Source organism: Amborella trichopoda, chromosome 6, assembly GCF_054954075.1.
Source record: "Amborella trichopoda isolate Santa Cruz 75 chromosome 6, AtrichopodaSantaCruz75HAP2 v2.0, whole genome shotgun sequence".
Classification (NCBI taxonomy): Eukaryota; Viridiplantae; Streptophyta; class Magnoliopsida; order Amborellales; family Amborellaceae; genus Amborella; species Amborella trichopoda.
The window spans coordinates 11,950,869-11,968,891 of record NC_142341.1 but is presented as its reverse complement, the minus strand read 5'-3'; the positions used below and the strand labels follow the sequence as shown (position 1 = coordinate 11,968,891).

The following is an 18,023-nucleotide window of genomic DNA, read 5'->3' as shown; positions in this document are numbered from 1 at the left end:
CAGTACGGGAACCTACCCTAGCAGGCTCGAACCCCGAAGGCGGCAAGGTAGTTGGACTTGTCTGGATCCCTTTGGCCCATCGCGCCTTTCTCCCCACCGGCCCGGTAAGGAGGTCTTAGAGGATCGTGAACCCTCCCCCCCTCTTGGGCCGTCGGGCTGTGCTGGTGATCTGTCTTCCTCTTATGGGCTGTCCGATCAGTCTTCCTCTACGCTGCTCGACTCTTTCAAGATATCTAGGGACCCCCGTCTGGCTCTCATCCTTAGTACCACCTCTGCGATGGAGACACCTGCCCCTGACGCTCCTTCTTCCCCCCGCTCATTACTTGACCCTGTTGACACGCCGCCTTTGGTCTTGTCTCCCTCTCCACACCTGCCGCCGCTGTCTCCTTCACCTCCTCTCATCATTTCCCTTTCACCGCCACCTGCACCTCTTCAGCCGCCCTCCTCACCTACCGCTGCTAGATCAATACTTGCGACTGTGCCACCTATCCCCCCCTCTTATCTATGTCTATGTCTCCCCCCCACCTCGAGATCCCCTCCTTCTCTCACCCCCTTCTTTTGTTACCTTCTCTTCCTCTCCCCCTCTGGTGCCCCCCTCTCAGCTTGCTCCTGCTACCATTCCTTTCTCTGAGGACTGTGACCTGGTGCATGCCCATCCCCCTCTTTCCTTTTCCCCGTACCCCCCACCTTCTTTTTCTCTTTCTTTCCAGTCTTTTGCCACCTCCTCTGTGCAGAGCTCCCCTCCAACCCCCAAGCGCGGAGCTCCCCTCCACCACAGACCTCTTAACTGCCTATGGAGCTCGATTTTTCTCTTCTCCCTTTCAGTATCATTGGCTTGCATTCTCTCGATCCTTATACCCTTGACCCAGCCCTTGTTTCTTCATTGCTCACCCCCTATTCTTCGCTTACCCTACCCTGTTTCTTTCCCTCGGCCGTTTCTTTTTGTCCTCCCCCCCCCCATTCTCCCCATTTTCTGACCTATTACAGCTCCTCCTCCTTTTTTGGACCCATCAGCTCTTTCAACGCTTTGCATCTCCCTCCATCCTCCTCTCTGCTCGTAGATGATACCTTCTTACCTCTCCCTTTCCAATGTTCCCTATCCCTTGCGCTTTCGCCCCTCCCCCAATCTGTTCCATCATCTCCCCCTTCTTTCACCTCTGCTGCCATAGTCTCTCTCCTGGTCACTTCGACACCTGCTGATCCGAGCCCCTCTTCTTCTGTCTCTGATACTCTTCCCATTTTGCCTTTGGACCTTTATCCCTCTTACTCCCCTCCTCTCTCGGTGCCTAATTGGGAGCTTTCTAGTTCCCCAACCACGGCCAGACCTTCGTCTGATAGGGTACTTGTCCAGGTCACCAATTGTACTCAACTCTCCCCCCTTGGCTGACTCCAACGCTAAGAAGGCCGATGGTAATGGGGACAACGAAGATATTGAAAGAATGAAGGAGATCTTTTGGATCATGGGCTTCGAACACGACGGTTCCGAAGGCCCAGCACATCGGTTTTTGCTTGCTGACGTACAGAACCTCCTCAAGGTGAGTGTCAAGGGGAAAGGCAACTGCTTAATCTTTTCTCCTCGGTATGTTATGACAGACATTCTGGAGGACGACACCTACCATCCACCACCTTGCTCTCTCCCTCTCTGAGGAGGTCTCCCAGAATCGCCTCCGCATTTGGCCTGTGCTTGATCAATGCTGATTCTTTCGTGGAACATTAGAGGGTTGGGGCAGAAGTCCAAAAGGGCTGTTCGCAAAGACCTAACAGTTAAACACCTTCCCTCGATCTTAGCCCTCATCGAAACCAAACAGTTGGAGCCCACTGTTCAGCTTATCCGCAGCGTATGGGGCAGAAGGCCTTGCCAATGGGCTACTCTGCCAGCGGTAGGGGCATCAGGTAGAATTTGGGTAATTTGGAACCCATCTGAGCACCGCCTCCAGTCATCTCACATAGGAGAATTTTCGGTCACTATCCTCCTCTCTCGGGTCTCCGACAGCTACCCTCTCAAATTCTCTGCCATTTATGAACCCAACTCTGGTTCTCTAAGGCCTCGTTTCTGTGCTGAATTGGACTTTTTCGCTTCTTTACCTCACTCTGCTTGGTGCTTGGGTGGTGATTTCAATATCACTAGATGGGTCCCATGAGAGAAATCTTAACCCCACTATATCCCAAGGAATGATGGACTTTTTCGATTTTATTTCTCGCCAAGAACTTCTTGATATTCCTCTCCAAGGTAATCGTTTTACTTGGTCGAACCATGCTTCTCAACCTTCCCTCTCTAAGCTGGATCGCTTCCTCCTCTCCTTGGACTGAGAGGAACTTTTTCCGGGCTCCCATGCCTTAACTTTGCCTAAACCAACCTCGGACCACTGTACCATTCTCTTGAACACTCAACCTGTCAGGAGAGGACCAAAACCTTTTAGATTTGAACTGGCATGGTTAGAAGAACACTCTCTCCAAACCTTGATTCCTAGCTAGTGGAGTTCTTTTTCTACCCAAGTTACAAGTAGAGCTGGTTTTAGGCTGCAAAACTAAAATCCAACTCCTCAAAAAGTCCCTCAAAACCTGGAATAAGTATTTACAAGGAAACTACTCCCGAACTAAATGCTCTCTGCTTAAATCCATCCAAGACCTTGACTGTTTAGAAGAGTCTTGACCTCTCACAGACACAGAAGTTAACCTTAAAACACACACTAAGCTGAAGTATCTTTCCACCTTAAAGAAAGAAGAACTCTATTGGTTCCAAAGAACCAGAGTCATATGGTTAAAAGCAGGGAACCAGAATACTTCTTTCTTCCACCGAATTGCGAACTGTCGTAGAAGAGAAAACTCTATATCCACAATCAAGGTGGACAATCGCTATTTTGTCCAGCCGGATGAGATCAAATCTGCCATCCTTGGTTACTTCAAGTCACTTTATACTGGCCCTCGGGGCTACAGACCAAGGATGACGACCCTAGACTTTTTAACCCTTCCAGACCGTTGGTCATTATGGCTGGAATGACCTTTTACAGTGGAGGAAATCTCCAGTGCCATATACCAATTAGCCAAAGATAAAGCTCCAGGGTCAGATGGATTTCCTATGGCCCCTTTCAAATCCTTTTTGGGAACTTTTCTACCTAACTTCATTAGTTTCTTCGAAGAATTCTACCGAAGGGGTATCCTACACAAAGCAATCAACACCACCTTTATTGCTTTAGTCCCAAAGGTCGAAGGGGCAGAGGAACTAAAGGACTTTCGCCCGATTAGCCTGCTCAACTCATCCTACAAGATTCTGGCCAAGGTCTTGGCATCAAGGCTTAAACAAGTCCTCCCACTGATTATCTCGCAGTCTCAGTCAGCCTTCATCAAAGATAGGCAAATCCTTGATGGGGCTGTTGTGGCACATGAATGCCTACACTCCAGACACTTATCCAAAAATCCAGGGCTCATCTTCAAAACAATTGGGAAAGGGCCTATGACCATGTTGATTGGTTAGTGCAGGATGAGACATTGGCTAGAATGGGATTTGGTGACCGTTGGAGAAAGTGAATGAAAGGTTGCATTTCCCATCCTCATTTCTCAATATTCATCAACGGAAGCCCAAAAGGGTTTTTCCCTTCCTCAAGGGGACGTCGTCAAGGAGATTCCCTGTCCCTCTTTCTCTTTGCAATTGTAACAGAGGCTTTTAGCAGGTCTATCTCTCTTTTGTACCAGGAAGGACTTCTCACTGCATTTCAATGCAGCCCACAAGGTCCAATAGTGTCACATCTGCAATACGCAAATGACACATTGGTCTTCCTAGATGCATCCCCTGAAGAACCCAAAACTTAAGGCTCTTTCGAGATTGCCACAGGTTTCAAGGTCAATATGGATAAATCAAAGATGATGGGGGTAAGCCTGAAAACAGACGAAATCAGGAACCTTATTCCTAACTGGGAATGCAAAGTGGAGGATTTCCCCACTGTCTACTTGCGTATGCCACTGGGCTTGGGGAAACCCAAAAAGAGATAATGGGCCTAAGTCATAGACCGAGTGGACAGGGCCTTAGCAGGTTGGAAAAGGAGATTTCTCTCCTTGGCTGGCCGCTCTACATTGATCAAAGCCACATTGGCAAATGCCTCGGTCTACTTAATGTCAATTTTCCATTGCCAGCATCGGTGGCCAATCGGTTGAACCAACTCATGAGAAACTTCCTCTGGTCTGGATAGGCCGAAAAGACCAGAAATCACCTAATCTCATGGGATAGAGTCTGACTTCCTAACTCTCAAGGAGGTTTAGGAATCAGAGACTTAAGAAAACACAACCAAGCTCTATTAGGAAAATGGTGGTGGAGATTGGCCACCTAGACTAATTCCCTCTAGGCCCAGGTTATTCGTAATAAATACAAGATTCTGGAACATAAGTGGGTGCCCGACAGGATTTCCAGGAGGGCTCTGGAGCATGGAAGTCCTTTGCCATCTCTCTCTCTCTGTTCAAACAATCTATTCGTCTCCATCCTAAAGAAGGTACAAAAGTGCGATTTTGGTCTGACCTTTGTAGAGGCCACACTCCTCTTAGGGACCTCTTCCCATCTCTTTTTCATCTAACCTCTAACAAAGATTCCACCATAGCTGAAGAAATGGTCCTCTCAGGGGCCGAAGAGTTTGGAACCCCTCTTTCAGAAGGAATCTCATTGAAGAGGAAACTAGACTCTTCATCTCTCTTTCGGCAGCTTTGCACCCCTTTTTCTTAGCTCCGGTTGGGAAGGACACTCTGGTATGGACTCTCACTCCATCCAGTACATTTTCAGTGGCCTCTTTTTATAAAAAACTCATCCAACCTCCTACCTTTCCTCTTAATCCTATCTCCATCCTCTCCAAGGTCTGGCACGCCATTGCTCCACCAAAAGTTCAGGTGTTCAATTGGATTGCCTATTGTCAAAGGGCTGTCACAATTGACCAGATCCAAAAAAGAGGCATTCCACTCCCCAATAGGTGTGCCATGTGCATGAGTGAGGAGGAATCGAACCCTCACCTTTTCATTCACTGTAGTCTTGCTTATGACCTGTGGAGCAAGGTGCTTCAGTTGTTCCACTTTCAATGGGTCACCCCACCATCGGTCAAGGCTCTCATCTCTTCATACTACGTATGCCACTGGCCGAAAGCCGGTAGAACTTTGTGGAAATCTGCCATTGCTGCAACTATCTAGGTAATTTGGTTAGAAAGGAACGAGAGGCTCTTCCAAGGGTACAAAAATGAAGTTCCAGTGCTTTTCCATAAGTTTACAACCCTAGTAACTTTTTGGGCCTCTAATCACGGGGCTTTTGCAGGGATCCCCGCAAATACGTTTCACTGCCAATGGGAGAATATTCTTTACCTCCAGCCACATAAGACCCAAAGACCTCACAATTGGCAGCCTCCTCTAGAAGGTGCCATAAAGCTCAACTTCGACGGTTGTTCGTTGGGTAACCCGGGACCGGCTAGAGCTGGAGACAATATCCTTTTTACCTACTCAGAATACTTGCGACAGGAGTACTCCCAGTATGTAGAAGCCATGGCTCTTCTTATGGGTCTCAAAAATTTTAACCCTTCATGGGGCCCAATCTTGGTGGTGGAAGGAGACTCCAAAAATGTCATTTCCTGAGCTGCAGGCACTACAACACCTCCTTGGTACCTCTCCACTATTTTTGATGAAATTGATTTGATATGCAAGGATATGAACGTCTCTTGGAAGCATACTTGGCAGAAGCTGAACGAGTTCGCCGATCTTCTCGCAAAAGACGGAGCAAGGGCCCGTCCTGAAGACCCCGCCTGGTCCATCTCCTTTTTTGCTCTGGACCACAGAGGGCGCCTAGGAGTGTAATTAGTCACACCTACTCATCTTGTAATCGGGCACTCCTATAAGCCCCATTTTTTGTTATACACAAGTTACATATTCTGTAATCAGGAAGGTTCAAAGGTCAATTTTTGTATAAGGCCACGAGATCAATTTTTTGACCGAGAGACCCGTCTCGTGGGTACTCCCGGTCCCATCCTCCCCCCCCCTCTTCTGTGTATTCTCCCTCCTTATAAAAACAAAAAAAACAAAAAAAATTAATTCGGCAATTAATAAAATCTTATGAAGGCAAAATAGGTACCTTTGGATTTGATAGTGCATAATATTAAGGTATTCTACTTTGGCTCATCCCAGAATTCCCAACCATTTTCTCAAACCAACCCAACGGACCGATGACCACTGTCTCAAGCAGGGAACTCATGCTTGGCCCATCAAAGTTTATTGACAGATGATTGAACTAATAGCCATGTTAGGCGTGAGGATTAGAGGTTATCCCTCGGTCGAGGTCAGCAGTAGCCCAATGGACGTGATTTAGCGGGGGCATTATGTGATTGATGATTTGATGTAATTATGGTTTGTGTTATGTGCTGATATGGCCTTGTGTGGGCGGGCTTGGCTAGGACAAGGGCCTAATCCTCGATACCAGCCAATGCACAACATGTGCATATGACAACAGGAATATGGCAAGCGTAGGATAGGGAGCATGCATATGTGCTTGAGAGAGGAACTAGTGAACTCACATAATAGTGCATATGCGACTTGTCTATGGGGGTGCACCTGTAATCCACTTAAATCCTATAATTTCGCCATCAATTGATAGACTTTCATTGGCCAAGTATGACCCCCTGCATGAGATAGTGGGTCATGGATCTTTAGGGTTGTTTGAGAAAATGGTTGGGGATGCTGAAATGAGCCAAATTGGAGTGCCTTGGTATTATGCACCATCAAATCTAAAGGTACCTAATTTCTTCCCATAAGATTTTAGGAATTTCGCAAATTAATTTGTTTCTATAAAAATATTTAAAAATAATTTTTGGTATTTTGTGAATTTTTAAAAATTTTATTATATCATTATTATGGAAAAATAGAATTGTTCATGAAAATTTCAGATGAGGACGGCACATGTGATCTATGGGCGCATGTGGGGCCTAAGTGGCCAATAGGCCCACAAATGTGCACAAGGCACATGGATTTATATGCTCGAATCTACACATGAGAGGGGGACAATTCCCCACAAGTTGGACCTATAGAGAGCTTATGTTCATGTAGACAAGGCATTCCTACACCACATTATGAGACTTTTGGGGTTTGGCTTCAAGTGGAGGCATTGGATGTCTGGATATTTATTGTCCTGATCAACGGAGTTTTGAAATGTTTATTCTGAAGTTCAAAGAAACTTCAACAAGGATATCCTTTGTCTCTGGCCTTGTTAGCTATAGTGGGTGAAGTCTTCAGCTGTATGATTAGGGAAGTGTATGAAACAGGTCTCTTGTCTGGGTTCAAGGCTTATCTTTTGTTGAACAGTGATAGGGCATCTTTTGTTGAGCAATGATAGGGCAAATGAAAATTATGCAATATCTTTGGTTGTTTGTGAGATGTTCTATGCCTTTAGGTTTACATGTTAATGTGTTGAAGACAAAGTTGGAGGTTGCAATTCATGAGCAGAAGCTAGAAGAACTTGCAGCCCATTTTGGATATGGTACTGAGAAATTGCCAAGTACCTAGGGTTACCTTTGTATATAGGAAAGCCTAGGAGAAGGATGCGGATGGAATTAAAGATTTCAAGGAATTTTGATTTATTCAAGTCAAGTTTTATCTCTATGGGGAGGAGGGTGAAATAAATCAAGTCAATCTTGTCCAATCTATTGGTGGTCTTTGTTTCCAATGCCAGCATTCCAAATTATCACAGTAGAGAGACTTATATGAGAGCCTCTGGAACGATTCTTCGGTTAAGAACAATTTCCATTTAGTTTACTGGACAGGCTATGCAAGCTGAAAAACGAATGGGGGGAATTAGTATGCGAAGGATTCAGGACACCAATATAGCTCTCCTAGGGAAGTGGTGGTGTCGGCAGCAGGTAGATGAATCAGATAAAACTTTGGGAACATGTTTTCCTCAAGAAGTATGCAATGGATGGCTGCGTAAGGCCATATGAGGGAGAACCAGGGCATCAGGTGCAGGGAAACGGTCAAATTAATGCCCCAGAGATCTTTACAACATATTAGATTCCAATTTGGGAATAGCAGTTGGGTGTGGTTTTGGAAGGATAAGTGGTTGGGTGATGGAACACTAAAGGAGAGATATCTACAATCTTATCTTTTTGGCCTCTAATCAGATTGCAACTGTCAAACAGATGGTACAAGGAATGGTCCATCAAGCAATATGTAGTCCAACATTGAGAAGGGCATTTAAAGTGAAAGACAAGTATGCTCCTTAATCTACTTCGGGAATATATGGACCCTTGAGAGTGGTGGAGAATAATCAGTGAGGTCTTTCTGTAGAATACTTACAAGGTATGCTGAAGATAATCATGTGTCTCAAAAGATATGTTCCACTCCTGGACCATCAAAAACTCAGGACTGGCATGTCTTGACAAAGTGCTCACAATTAGTCAAAAATTGATATATATGGGATGCCTATTCCAAATAGGTTTGCCATGTTCAAGTTGAAGCACAAATCTCTAAGACATCTTTTCCTGCAATGTGCAACAATGAGCGGACGTTGGGATTTTGTATTGGGTCTTTTTGGGTTGGATCGGATTATACCAGCCTTGGTGGAGGTGCCATTCTCTGAATAGCTCCCCTCCCCCAAACTAAAAATGTTATGGAGATTGGAAATATTGGCAATTCTGTGCCTGGCATGGATTGAAAGGAATGATAGATCTTAAATAACAAGGCTCTTAAATCTCAATTTGGAAAGGTTGCAACATAAGGTCATGGTCACAATCATATACATGGGCATATTAGGATTGAGTTCAGTGTCAGATTTTAAGACCCAACGGCAGGCTATAGCAAGGGGAGCATTACCAAGATGTAAGTGATTTCATAGGTGGGCACCCCCTCCTGAGGGCACCATTATGCAGAAGTTTGATGGAAGAATATAACGAAACCTTGGTCCTGCTGCACTTGGTGGGGTGTTGAGAGATCACCAGTTAGGTTGATTATGTCCTACACAGGTTTCCCTTCCTAGATGTGATTTAAACAACAAGATCCCTTCTTGTAGATCTCAGGTTTCTAGAGTCTAAACGTAAAAAATCATTATTGAAGGGATTCTTTTCAGTCGTTACTTGGGCATATCAAAAGAAAGAAGAGGCGATGGAAGCTGCACCATTGGTTTACCAAAATTTTTTAACTAACCCATAACTTAGAGGTCCCCTTACTCTGCTCATGGAAGCAGGCAGAGGTAGCTGACGCTCTTGCTAAAGAGAGTACCAAAATCTTCCTTGGCAATGAGTTTTTTAGATACTTAGCAACATATAAACTAGTGAATTCTCACATAGAGTTCTTTTTTTTTCATTTTTCTTTTTTTGGAGAAAATTTTACTGCATTTTGTTCAGTTTTGTACAGGGCATATACATGTATATATTGATCAGTGAAATATATCCAACCAAAAAGAAGTATAGTCATATATTTACGAGCTTAAACCCCTTTCGTTGTTGCATCTTACTCAAACTTGGCACATCACATGTATTGTTTATTTTCAAATAAAAATGAGAGGACTTTTTCCCACTTATTACTGAATGCTATGAGGTGCATATTTAGTGCATTCCCAAAGATGTATTTTTAGGTGAGGTAATTTTGAGCTGGTAATGATGTGGTTTTGCTTTGTTCTTTGTTAAACTACTTTCAAATGTTTTTAGTACATTTATGATTGGAATCAATTAGGTCTATCAATATGAGACATCATGATTATTTGTTTGTCATGTCGTAAATTCGTGTCCTAGCTGCGAAAAACCTTACATGTCCAATGGTCTAGACAAATGGAAAGATGACATTTATGTTCTTTCTTTCAACACATTTTGTCCAGTGGTTGAGATAAACTCAGATGCTGGTCTTGCTGAGGCTGTCCTAATTTTGTCCAAACACAAAGTTTTGAGTGCACCGGTGCGGGATGTCAATGCACCCGATGATGCTAGTTGGATTGATAGATACATTGGTATTATGGAGTTTGCGAGCATTGCTGTATGGCTTCTGGATCAGGTCTGCTTACATTCTCTATAATTAATGGAGTTCTAAATGTAATTGTGAATGGTTCCATGAATCATAATTCTGCAATGTATTTGTATACATCCTTAGAAGCTCATTTCTTATAACGGTGTCTGCATCCAAAATCATTTTATATGTCACATTTGACTCTCATGTTCAAAGAATCAAATGAACCATCCTATGGCATTTACTGTTCAATATGCTTTCTGAGGTAAGATTTAGTTCTTGGTAAGCTTGATTCTTATCAAGTATTTTGTTCACACAAGTTCAAGTTCTCTTATATTTTCACTACTTGTTTTCTTTTGTGAAATAGATCAAAGAGTACTATGAAATTTAAGTTTTGTTGATGAGGGCACAAGTGCTGTGAGCATGTGATATTTGATGTGTAACTTTGTATAAATGAAACCTTCCATAAAACCAAACTCTGGTGAAATGAGAATTTTCTATGCTTCAGCATCAATGATGCATGTAATAGTCTAAATAGACTTCCTCGGCCTTGGGCATTGTTTTTTGGTGGAAAGAGATCATGAGGGTAGCAATACTGATATTTTTTTAATTTGATTTCTATGAATTAATGGAATTAGTCTCCAGGGTCGGTATGTTCATGGTTTAGATCTCTGTTCTCAAGAAATAATCTTGCGACTATCCTTTTTGCCACAATGGTGAGGAAACCTTAGTGCAATTAGGATGAGTTTACTCAAATACATCTAGAAATTTCTCCCACACATATGAAGTTAGGGGCAATCAAAATCTCAAAGTTTATTATAGAAGAATAGTTGTTTGCCTTTCCTGACCTTCACATTCTATTGTGGGAAATTTGTCAAAATACACCTAAGATATTGACTATTTAACATTATACCCATATGTTTTGATTTAATTTTAAAATGCCCATCGAATAGTACGAAAAGAGTAAAATAGTTGAAAAGTGAGGTGTTTAAAGGGAGCGGCCATCGAATTTTTTTGTTGAAAGAAATGAGTTCTTTTCCTATTTTTTCACATGAGAACCCCAGAAATTCCTTGATTCTACACATCTTTGTTGGCACTGGCAGGCTGAAGTAACATCAGTAGGTCATCATTGTTTATTTTGGGGGACCAACCTTCAAGGGTTGAGACCTTCCGTCAAACCTTGGGTACAAGGGACGCCAAACTGCTTCATTTGTTAAGCATCATACTTGTGATTCCAAATAGACCAGGACACCAGGACTGAGAAAACATTTTGAAATACTTTTTACTTGTTGGAGTATGGACATGTGTCCAATTTCAGTGGAGAAGCAGCCCTTTATACCCTACTTCAAGTTTTATTGTGGCGTGTTCAATTGGTTATACATAACAAAATGGACTCGAGACGTAATTTCCAACAATTTCCACTTGTCATGCTTAGTGAAAGCTGAGGATCTAAGGCTATCCGGGATTGGTTTGTGGGGTCATTTAGCAAAAATGTTGCGGAGCCATTGAGTATTAGTTAAGTGCAGACCAAGCCATTTTGCTGGGATCTGGGGTGAAGTTTTGTTTCCTGTTGTGCATCTCATAGTTCTACATAAGGTTGGGGAAGGTGAAATTAAAGTAGAGAAGAAACCAGTTTGGTAGGATATAGAGAGGGAAAGAGAGGAAAGAAAATAAAGATGATGAATAAGAAGGGAGAGAGAGAAATAGAGAAAGAAAGTGAGTGGCTTAGGGGTCACATGTGATCTCTACCCCTCTTATAATATTAAATAATAAACCCTAATTACAACTGATGGACAATATTGCTTTTATTTAGAGACATAAAACAAATAAGGACTAAACAAAAGATAAATGATAGTTATGTCCATCATATACAATAAAGGTTATTCCTTTTATTTCCAACACTCCCCCTCAAGCCAGTGCATAGATATCAATCATGCTTAGCTTGCTTGTGATATCATGTAATCTGTCTCGTCCAACAACTTTGGTGAAGCTATTTGCAAGTTGATATTTAGACTTCACGTGAGGAGTCTAAATGATCTTGGCAGTAAACTTCTCTCTGATAAAGTGACAATCTACTTCAATGTGTTTAGTCATTTCATAAAAAATAAGTTTTTTGGTGATATGAATTGCTGCTTCATTGTTACAATATAGATTCATGGGAAACTTAACCCTAACACCCAAATCAAAAAGAACAGTTATGATTGACATTACTTTGCATGTACCATGAGCCATTGCTCTGTATTAGGCTTTAGCACTTGATCTTGCCACCACATTTTATTTTTTGCTTTTACAAGGAACCAGGTTTCCCAAAACAAAGTTATAATAGCCAGTTGTGATCTTCTATCAGTTTGACAACTAGCCTAATCAGCATCTGTGTAAACATTGGGATGTCTTTGATTTGAGAAAAATATCCCTTTTGCATATGCAGACTTAAGATATCTTAATATTTTGTACCATTGTTCAAAAACGTGAACCGCCCAGCGCCTAGGCGGCCCAAAAGGCCTGGGCGCATTGCTCAAGTGTAAGCGGTCAAACTGGACGGCAGTCCCTGGGCGGCTTGCGCCCCGCCAAGCGGCAGAATTTTTTTTTCTTTTTCGTTGTATTGATTTTTTTTTGAAACATAAAGCATTTTAAGGATCAGTTTTAGGTTCATTTGAAGCCCAAACCCACAAGAATCCATTTTAGAGAGCAAGAAACCTCAAGAAAACTAAAGTTTGTGATTTTCATTGGATCGAAGTATTTCTCAAAGTTACAGAAAATGGATCAAAACATCACCCAGGTAGATTTGATTTAGTTTTGGAGTTTTATAATCCTATTAGAGGGTATTTTTTATTATTTTAGCACTAGAAAACATCTCAGAGGTGGGAGTGTGGAGTTCGAGCAATCAAAGTAAGTGCAAAACTTTATTTTCTAGATTGTTTGTTTTATTTTGAGATGTCCTCTTCAGGATCTAGTCGAAGTGGAGATCCGGGTTGGAAATATGGATATAACCCGAATCCAAATGACAAAAATTGCATTAGATGCAATTTTTGCGAAAAATATACAAAAGAAGGCATAAACCAGTTTAAGAAACATCTTGCCGGTATTAAAGGGGATGTTGCCCTTTGTAAAAATGTTCTTGAAGCTATCAGAGAGGAGATTAAGTAATATATGAGTTCTGTAAAACAAAAACAGGAACAAAATCCTTGTCATTTGAATAGATCTATTTCTGCTACTTCTGGAAGAAGTGATCTGGGTTGGAAGTATGGTTATAACCCAAAACCAAACGATAAAAATTGTATAAGGTATAATTTTTGTGAAAAAGATACCAATGAGGGTATTAACCGATTCGAGAAACACCTTACTGGTATTAAAGGGAATGTTGCTTTTTGTAAAAAAGTTCTTGAAGTTATTCGGGATGAGATTAGACAACTTTTGAATTTAAAAAAACTAGAAAATGATAAAAATGAGCATTGTTTTAAAGAAATATCTTCTCCAGGTTCTTCTAGAAGTGGTGATCCGGGTTGGAAGTATGGTTATAACCCGAATCCAAATGACAAAAATCGTATTAAATATAATTATTGTGGAAATGATACTAATGGGGGCATTTACCGGTTTAAAAAACACCTTTTTAGTATTAAGGGGGATGTTGCCCCATGTAAAAATGTTCTTGAGGCTACCAGGGAGGAAATTATATAATATTTGAGTTCTGGGAAGCACAAACAGATAGAAAAGGGTAGAGCAGTGTAGACTTCTAGGGTCTCATCTGCACATACTAGTTAGAGAGAGGTAGAAGAAGAGGAGGAAGAGGCAGATTCAGAAGAAACAGAGGAGGACTAGCATTATATTGAAGAGGAAGATGACTCTGATGATGATGGCCTCGAATTTGATAGATATGATGAAGCTTACCCTATTCCTTCTAATGACGATGATGGCTGAAGACTGTTGGTGTTGACTGTTGACTGTTGACTATTGTGTCCTAGACTGTATATTTTTTGAATTTCTGTATATTTTATTTTTTTTATTTTTATTTTCTACTTTCTAGTTTCTAGTTTCTAGTTTTACTATTTAACTTTTGTGTACAGTCTACAATGTATCAGACTATTAGTGTATGCTTGTATGGTTTTACTGTTCATTATATGAAAATATGGATTATAGTCTTATGGATAATCAAAATTCTCTTATGGATTTCTATCTTCTTTTTTTTAACTGGGATTATGGTCTTATGGAGTATCAAAATTCTTATGGATTAATCATTATCAGTCATCAGTTTTTTTTTTCAATTGGACCGCCTAGGTTCTGGGCACCCGCCTAGGTGCTAGGCGGCCTAGACCCCCATGGCCGCCTGGGTGCCGCCTAGCGCTTTTTGAAACACTGTTATGTACTCAACATCGAGGTAAGGTTTACGTGGTGCATGTATGAATTGGCTGACCACACTAACCGCATAAGAAATGTCTGGTTGAGTGATTGTAAGATATATAATCTTGCCCACTATTCGTTGATATTGATTAGGATCTTTGAGTAGCTCTCCCCTATCTCCATGAAGTCTGTAAGAGTATCTGTAGGTCTAGATCCCAACATCCATGTTTGTTGTAACAAGTCCGACGCATATTTTCTTTGGGAGATGACTATCCCTTTCTTTGATCTTGCCATTTCGTTTCCCAAAAAATACTTAGGGGTCCTAAATCATTGATAATAAATACCTTGCTTAAATAAGATTTAAGATCCTCAATGCCCTTCACATTATCCCCTGTCGCAACAATATCATCAACATACGCAATAAGGGCTGTAATTTCAGTAGATGCCCTTATTCACAAAGACTTTATGATCAACTTGACTCCTTTTGAACCCAAATTTCAATAGTGCCTCACTGAATTTTTTAGACCGTATTCTAAGAGACTATTCAAGTCTTGTCTTCTTTAACTTGCAAACCTTTCCTGTCTCCCTCTTAATCTGAAAACCAGGAGTCATGGCCATAAATGCTTCCATGTAAGAATGCATTCTTAGCATTTAGCTGATGGAGTGGTCACAATTTATTCGCAACTAGTGAAAAGAATGATCCTCACAGTGTTCAACTTGGCCACAGGCGCGAAAGTGTCTTGGTAGTCTACACCAGGAGTTTGGATGAAACCTTTTGCAACCAATCTTGCTTTTGTACCTCACCCTAATTATTTCAACCCACCCCCTCTTGCCCCCATCCCTTTACCCCACAAACCGTTTTTGTCCTTCCTCTGTCACCACCTCTCCCCCTTCCCTCTCTTGCAACCTCTAAAGCTAACCCCCAAACGACCCCGACCACCTCCTTCAATTGACCCCCATCTCTGTACTCAGGGGACGCTCTCCACTCCCCACCCCCTTCTTGCTATGACTCACCTATCCACACAGTCGGGTCTCACTCAGCACCTTCCTCGGTGGACGCAACTTTCGTGGACAACATGGACAAGGCACATGGGAACATACGCTAAGTCTTGAGGGTCATGAAATTTGACTATGATGGACCAGAGGAGGCCATTCCACTCCTTTGTTATTGTGGATGCTCAGATCAGGTTCAAAGTGAGTAAAAAAAGGCCAAAGAGAACTCTCCAAGCTCAAATGCAGCATCAACTATGATCGTCAAATCCCCTCTCTCCTCCTCATCCATCTTCTTCCTTGTCTCTTCGAAGCTCTTCAAGAAGGGTGCCTCCCTCTATCTCCCTTTCCTCATGAAAATATTGACTTGGAACATCCGGGGACTTGGGACACAATCAAGCGTAGGACTATGCTCGATTTTTGCAAGAAATACTCTGCTTCAGTCCTGACCTTGTTCAAGACCATACTCCTTCACCCCCCCTCCCTCTGGTCCGACAAGTTTGGGGCTCCAGCCCATGCCAATGGGTGTCCCTTGAGCCCAGGGGGGCCTTCGAGGGGGATCTGGGTTATATGGGACCCCATCATCCATGCCCTTATCTGTTCCCAAAGAGGTCTCTTTTCCATCTCTGTGGTCCTCTTCAGGGTCTCTAATGGCCTACACTGGATATCCACAGCAGTGTATGGACCCAATGGGAACGCCGACCACCCTCCCTCTGGTGCATTGGCAAGGATTTTAATGTCACGTGCTGGTCCTTTGAGCACAATACCAGCCCTAGGATTTCTCAAGCTATGATGCCCTTTTCCGACTTTGTGTCGAGGCACCATCTCATCGATATCCCGCTTAAAGGCACCCAGTTTACTTGGTCGGACCATGCGCCGAGCCCCACACTCTCCAAACTCGATAGATACTCTCTCTCCCCTGAATGGGACTCCTCCCTTCCTCGCCCCTGCTCAATGGCTCACCCTAAACCCACCTCCAACCATTGTCCTATCCTTCTGGACACCAATCCCCCCCCCTAGGAGGGCTTAGACCTTTTAGATTTGAATTTTCTTGGTTCGAAGAGCCCACCTTCAAATCTCTCTTCCACTCCTGGTTGTTGTCCACCACTTCTCAAGTTTGTGGTTGGGCAGGCTTTCGACTCCAGAGAAAACTCCAACTTCTCAAACCACTCCTCAAAGATTGGGCTCGCCATCTCCTAGGGAATTCCAGTGAGCAGAAAGAAGCCCTTCTTGAGCATATTCGCTCCTGGGACTCTCTAGAAGAGACTCACCTGTTAACCCCTCTGAAATTTCCTTAAGGGGACAAGCTAAGTTCGACCCCATATTACTCTTGGCAATGAAGAGATTTTCTAGTATCAGCGCTCTAGAGTCAAATGGCTCAAATTTGGGGGCTCAAACATGACATTCTTTCATAAGATTCCCAATTGTCATAAGAGGGACAACTATATCTCCCAAATCAAGGTCGGAGACCAACTTTTTGATCAACCCTTACAAGTCGAGGAGGCAATTGTCAAGTATTTCAAGTTTGTCTCTTCTGCTCCTCAAGGCCCTAGACCTTTCATGGCCAGCCTATCTTTCAACCATATTCCCCCCAACCAGGCCATATTTGGCTTGAAAGGGCCTTCACTGAAGAGGAGAATCCTTGTTGCTATCAAAGATCTCTGTCAAGATCGGGGTCTTGGGCCAGATGGCTACCCAGTAACCATCTTCAATCGATTCTAGGAGACCATGCGCTCTGACATTTCAATGAGTTTCATGAGAGGGATCATTAACAAAGCCATGAATTCCACATTCATTGCCCTAATCCCAAAAAAAGAAGCTGCCGAGGAACTCAGAGATTTTAGGCCCATAAGTCTCATCAATAGTTCCTACAAGATCTTGTCCAAGGTCCTTGCCATTGGACTGAGAGGTGTCTTGGGCTGGGTGATCCCCCCTACAAAGAGCCTTTGTAGAAGATCGGCAAATCCTTGATGGTGCCCTTGTGGCACATGAATGCAGTCACTGATGTCATATGGCCCAATCCTCGGGGGTGATCATCAAACTTTATTGGGAGAAGATGTACAACCATGTCGATGGGACATCCTAGATTGTACTTTATCTAGAATGGGTTTCAAACGTCGTTAACAATCTTGGATTAGAGCTTGCATTTCTAATCCATCCTACTCGATGCTTATCAATGGCTCTCTTACGGTTTCTTCCCTTCTTATAGGGATCTCAGGCATGGAGACCCACTATCCCCCTTCCTCTTCGCGATAGTTGTCGAGGTTTTCAGCAGGTTGATCTCGGGCATATACCAAAGTGGCCTCCTCAGGGGGTTCAAGGTTGGCAGAAATGGACCAGAAAAATCCCATCTTCAATATGCTGACCTTATCCAATTGGAGTATCTGAGGATGTTTCTCCAGTGCTTTGAGATGGGCATGGGGTTCAGGGTCAACATGACCAAAAACTGAAATAATGGGTGTCGAGTTGTTGTTTGAATCACTCTTCCCCCTTGCTGATATATTGGGTTGCACAATGGAACAACTGCCCGCCACCTATTTGGGCCTCCCTCTTTGTGTTGGTAAAACTAAGGCCTCTCAAATAGAGTCACATTGTAGATAAAATGGAGCTTAGACCACGGATTGGAACGGAAGATACCTATCCTCGGCAGGTGGCTTACCCTCATCAAGGCAGTCCTCTCCAACATCCCCATATTTCAGATGTGTCTATTTCTCATGCCGGCCTCTATGGCCGAATAGCTAAGACAAATT

At 42.9% G+C, this 18,023-nt stretch overlaps 1 protein-coding gene across 2 annotated transcripts in view; it reads left to right on the top strand.

Moving 5' to 3' along the window:
• Positions 1-18,023, top strand: part of KING1 (SNF1-related protein kinase regulatory subunit gamma 1) — a 35,014-nt gene that overhangs the window by 8,305 nt on the left and 8,686 nt on the right. For both annotated transcript variants that reach the window (XM_088868620.1, XM_011626603.3), the window contains exon 2: positions 9,821-9,993. In XM_088868620.1, the coding sequence (XP_088724746.1) occupies positions 9,821-9,993 (173 nt within the window). The remainder of the gene's footprint in view (positions 1-9,820; positions 9,994-18,023) is intronic.